General features: G+C 48.2%; 1 protein-coding gene across 1 annotated transcript in view; it reads right to left on the bottom strand.

Moving 5' to 3' along the window:
* The window catches only part of LOC121568500 (small G protein signaling modulator 2-like), a 148254-nt gene extending 143238 nt beyond the window's left edge, over positions 1-5016 (bottom strand). The window contains exon 1 of the mRNA XM_045220933.1: positions 5010-5016. Within this exon, the coding sequence (XP_045076868.1) occupies positions 5010-5016 (7 nt within the window). The remainder of the gene's footprint in view (positions 1-5009) is intronic.
* Positions 5017-6000: the final 984 nt, after the last annotated feature.

The following is a 6000-nucleotide window of genomic DNA, read 5'->3' on the forward strand; positions in this document are numbered from 1 at the left end:
CTCTATCGATTCTGAACAATCTCTATCTGTTCTGAACCATCTCTATCTGTTCTGAGCCATCTCTATCTGTTCTGAACCCTCTCTATCTGTTCTGAACCCTCTCTATCTGTTCTGAACCATCTCTATCTGTTCTGATCCATCTCTATCTGTTCTGAACCATCTCTATCGGTTCTGAACCATCTCTATATGTTCTGAACCATCTCTATCGGTTCTGAACAATCTCTATCGGTTCTGAACCATCTCTATCTGTTCTGAACCATCTCTATTTGTTCTGAGCCATCTATCTGTTCTGAGCCATCTCTATCTGTTCTGAACCATCTCTATCGGTTCTGAACCATCTCCATCTGTTCTCTCTATCTGTTCTGAGCCATCTCTATCTGTTCTGAGCCATCTCTATCTGTTCTGAACCCTCTCTATCTGTTCTGAACCCTCTCTATCTGTTCTGAGCCATCCATCTGTTCTGAACCATCTCTATCTGTTCTGATCCATCTATATCTGTTCTGAACCATCTCTATCTGTTCTGAACCATCGCTATCGGTTCTGAACCATCTCTATCTGTTCTGAGCCATCTCCATCTGTTCTGAGCCATCTCTATCTGTTCTGAGCCATCTCTATCTGTTCTGAGCCATCTCTATCTGTTCTGAGCCATCTCTTTCTGTTCTGAACCATCTCTATCTGTTCTGAGCCATCTCTATCTGTTCTGAGCCATCTCTATATGTTCTGAACCATCTCTATCGGTTCTGAACCATCTCTATCTGTTCTGAACCATCTCTATCTGTTCTGAGCCATCTCTATCTGTTCTGAGCCATCTCTATCTGTTCTGAGCCATCTCTATCTGTTCTGAGCCATCTCTATCTGTTCTGAGCCATCTCTATCTGTTCTGAGCCATCTCTATCTGTTCTGATCCATCTCTATCTGTTCTGAACCATGTCTGTTCTGATCCATCTTTATCTGTTCTGAGCTATCTCTATCTGTTCTCTCTATCTGTTCTGATCCATCTCCATCTGTTCTGATCCATCTCTATCTGTTCTGATCCATCTCTATCTGTTCTAAACCATCTATCTGTTCTGATCCATCTCTATCTGTTCTGATCCATCTCTATCTGTTCTGATCCATCTCTATCTGTTCTGATCCATCTCTATCTGTTCTGATCCATCTCTATCTGTTCTGATCCATCTCTATCTTTAAGAAATAAAAACAACAGGGTGTTCCACCTCAGCTCTCTATAACTGGATATACAGTAGGATACACACGTGCACGGACGTACCCAAACACACACATACTCATGAGATCCTGATAATAGCAAGTACAGTCCAAGTTTGTGTGTGCATGTAAATGTGCCTGTGTACGCTGGTGGTCAATATCCTGCTGTACTCTGAGTAATGTCCCAGTGTCAGAGAGGGAGGCGAGCCGGTACATTGTGTTCCCAGCTACACACACACACACACACACACACACACACACACACACACACACACACACACACACACACACACACACACACACACACACAACTGGTCAGGTTGTTATTGTAAAAGAGAATGTGTTCTCAATGACTTACCTGGTTAAATAAATCAAATAAACACACACACACACACACTCAAACAGGTACACTGTGTACCCAGCTAGGTCAAGGACCAGTGGAGGGGGCCAGGGCCGGCCAGAACTACTCAGACACACACACACACACACACACTCAAAAGTAGTGCACTACCATAGGGAATAGGGTTCCATTTATAACGCAGCCAGGGAATAGGGTTCCATTTATAACGCAGACAGGGAATAGGGTTCCATTTGAAACACAGACAGAGTTGTGAGCCGTGACTGAACCCTTATGTTCTAAGCTGGTCTCAGCTCACTACAGCCTTTATCTCCTCTACTGTCACAGCGAAACACCCACTCCACACACACACACACACACACACACACACAGGAAAACATACAGTACGTAAAAGCACCACACACGTACTCTCTTTCTCATACACCCACAGACATGCCCCCAAACACACTCTCTCTGTTCACACCATGCCTCTCACTCACCTGTCTCACACACAGACACATAGTTTTACTACCTCCAGTACAGAACGAGGCAGAGTGGTGTTGTGTATTAACTGCTGCTGCACCCCAGTCCTCCTACACCCCTGAACAGCATCTCTCCCAGCCCTAAAGCTTCCATACCATACCTCCACCCCAGTCCTCCTACACCCCTGAACAGCATCTCTCCCAGCCCTAAAGCTTCCATACCATACCTCCACCCCAGTCCTCCTACACCCCTGAACAGCATCTCTCCCAGCCCTAAAGCTTCCATACCATACCTCCATCCCAGTCCTCCAACACCCCTGAACAGCATCTCTCCCAGCCCTAAAGCTTCCATACCATACCTCCACCCCAGTCCTCCTACACCCCTGAACAGCATCTCTAATGACCAGCCCTAAAGCTTCCATACCATACCTCCATCCCAGTCCTCCTACACCCCTGAACAGCATCTCTAATGACCAGCCCTAAAGCTTCCATACCATACCTCCACCCCAGTCCTCCAACACCCCTGAACAGCATCTCTAATGGCCAGCCCTAAAGCTTCCATACCATACCTCCACCCCAGTCCTCCTACACCCCTGAACAGCATCTCTCCCAGCCCTAAAGCTTCCATACCATACCTCCACCCCAGTCCTCCTACACCCCTGAACAGCATCTCTAATGACCAGCCCTAAAGCTTCCATACCATACCTCCACCCCAGTCCTCCAACACCCCTGAACAGCATCTCTAATGACCAGCCCTAAAGCTTCCATACCATACCTCCACCCCAGTCCTCCTACACCCCTGAACAGCATCTCTAATGACCAGCCCTAAAGCTTCCATACCATACCTCCACCCCAGTCCTCCTACACCCCTGAACAGCATCTCTAATGACCAGCCCTAAAGCTTCCATACCATACCTCCACCCCAGTCCTCCTACACCCCTGAACAGCATCTCTCCCAGCCCTAAAGCTTCCATACCATACCTCCACCCCAGTCCTCCTACACCCCTGAACAGCATCTCTAATGACCAGCCCTAAAGCTTCCATACCATACCTCCACCCCAGTCCTCCTACACCCCTGAACAGCATCTCTAATGACCAGCCCTAAAGCTTCCATACCATACCTCCACCCCAGTCCTCCTACACCCCTGAACAGCATCTCTAATGACCAGCCCTAAAGCTTCCATACCATACCTCCACCCCAGTCCTCCTACACCCCCTGAACAGCATCTCTAATGACCAGCCCTAAAGCTTCCATACCATACCTCCACCCCAGTCCTCCTACACCCCTCAACAGCATCTCTAATGACCAGCCCTAAAGCTTCCATACCATACCTCCACCCCAGTCCTCCAACACCCCTGAACAGCGTCTCTAATGACCAGCCCTAAAGCTTCCATACCATACCTCCACCCCAGTCCTCCTACACCCCCTCAACAGCATCTCTAATGACCAGCCCTAAAGCTTCCATACCATACCTCCACCCCCAGTCCTCCTACACCCCCTCAACAGCATCTCTAATGACCAGCCCTAAAGCTTCCATACCATACCTCCACCCCAGTCCTCCTACACCCCTGAACAGCATCTCTCCCAGCCCTAAAGCTTCCATACCATACCTCCACCCCAGTCCTCCAACACCCCTGAACAGCATCTCTCCCAGCCCTAAAGCTTCCATACCATACCTCCACCCCAGTCCTCCTACACCCCTCAACAGCATCTCTAATGACCAGCCCTAAAGCTTCCATACCATACCTCCACCCCAGTCCTCCTACACCCCTCAACAGCATCTCTCCCAGCCCTAAAGCTTCCATACCATACCTCCACCCCAGTCCTCCTACACCCCTGAACAGCATCTCTAATGACCAGCCCTAAAGCTTCCATACCATACCTCCACCCCAATCCTCCAACACCCCTCAACAGCATCTCTCCCAGCCCTAAAGCTTCCATACCATAACTCCACCCCAGTCCTCCAACACCCCTCAACAGCATCTCTCCCAGACCTAAAGCTTCCATACCATACCTCCACCCCAGTCCTCCAACACCCCTCAACAGCATCTCTCCCAGCCCTAAAGCTTCCATACCATACCTCCACCCCAGTCCTCCAACACCCCTCAACAGCATCTCTCCCAGCCCTAAAGCTTCCATACCATATCTCCATCCACAGTGGTTATGCATGTCTCTCTCCCTCTCTCTCTCTCTCTCTCTCTCTGAGAAGGAGGTTTGCATGTGAATGTGTTAATTAAGCTGTCCCAACCGCAGTGAGCCAAAATAGGACCCTCCAGCCGGGCGCTAAGGAAACAACAGTATTCATTTAGCTTCCTAAATGACACCCTATTCCCTGTATAGGGCACTATATTTGACCATAACCCTATGGGCCCCTGGTCAAAAGTAGTGTACTATAAAGGGAATAGGGTACCAATTGGGATGCAGCCTCAGCCTTCTTTAGCGGATGTTCTGCATTATGACATCATCACTGCTCATTAGCACCTGATCTTCCCAAGGACCCCCTAATCTTGACCATGGGTCCATTACCTGAAGTTGGTGCACTAAGTAATGGAATAGGCCGGGTGCCATTTATTGTTTCAACTGCAGACAGGGTCAAAGGTTGCCGTTTTTCATCATGAGTCTTATTCTGGAGGCAGCTCTGTTGAGTGGTCACTAGCTAACGCAGCCACAAAGTTATAAAATCTGATTTGAAACGTAACCTTAACCACACAGCTAACTCTTAATGCCTAAAAAAAGCTATTTTTTTGTTTTCAATTTTGACTGCAGCTGGCCTATCTAAGGGGAAATCGCTCAGTTCTGTCTCCAGGACAAGACACATGACAATAAAGGTCAACCTTTCTCCGTCTGGAGAAATTGCAATCAGCAGTTGAAACAATAACAAAGTGGATGCCCCATCCCTGTTTCGGTAAAAAAAACTGAGGGATGGGGCTGGAGAAACATAACCACTTTCAAATGCATAAACAGAGCTATGGATGCAAGGACTGACCATCCATGATATCAAGATGATAGTTTTAACCTTGTTTTGAAGCTATCATTTACTTTGTTTAAAAACGTTGGAGTAAAACAAGCTTCTATTTTGGGTTCTGACGGGGTACGACAGGTGAACTAAGCTCATCAGGCATTTATAAGTTATGTTCTTCAAGAATCAATGGGTGCATATCATTAATTAATTTAAGTCAAAAAATTGATGTGGCAACAATTAATTTTATTCCGATCTCTTTTGCATTATTGTAGCCTTTTCTGTAGCCTGTCAACTATGTGTCTGTCTATCCCTGTTCTCTCCTCTCTGCACAGGCCATACAAACGCTTCACACCGCGTGGCTGCTGCCACTCTAATCTGGTGGTCCCTGCGCGCACGACCCACGTGGAGTTCCAGGTCTCCGGCAGCCTCTGGAACTGCCGTTCTGCGGCCAACAAGGCAGAGTTAATCTCAGCCTATGCTACCCTCCAGTCCCTCGACTTCTTGGCGCTGACGGAAACACTCGATCCCTCCGATGTCAACAACTACAGACCAGTATCAATTCTTTATTTTCTCTCAAAAACTCTTGAGCGTGCCGTCTCTGGCCAACTCTCCTGCTATCTCTCTCAACTGAGACTGCTCTTCTCTGTGTCACGGAGGCTCTCCGCACTGCTAAAGCTAACTCTCTCTCCTCTGCTCTTATCCTTCTAGACCTGTCTGCTGCCTTTGATACTGTGAACCATCAGATCCTCCTCTCCACCCTCTCCGAATTGGGCATCTCCGGCGCTGCTCACTCTTGGATTGCGTCCTACCTGACAGGTCGCTCCTACCAGGTGGCGTGGCAAGAATCTGTCTCCGCACCACGTGCTCTCACCACTGGTGTCCCCCAGGGCTCAGTTCTAGGCCCTCTCCTATTCTCTCTATACACCAAGTCACTTGGCTCTGTCATATCCTCACATGGCCTCTCCTATCATTGCTACGCAGACGACACACAATTCATTTTCTCCTTTCCCCTTTC

Source organism: Coregonus clupeaformis, chromosome 6 (genome assembly GCF_020615455.1).
Source record: "Coregonus clupeaformis isolate EN_2021a chromosome 6, ASM2061545v1, whole genome shotgun sequence".
NCBI lineage: Eukaryota > Metazoa > Chordata > Actinopteri > Salmoniformes > Salmonidae > Coregonus > Coregonus clupeaformis.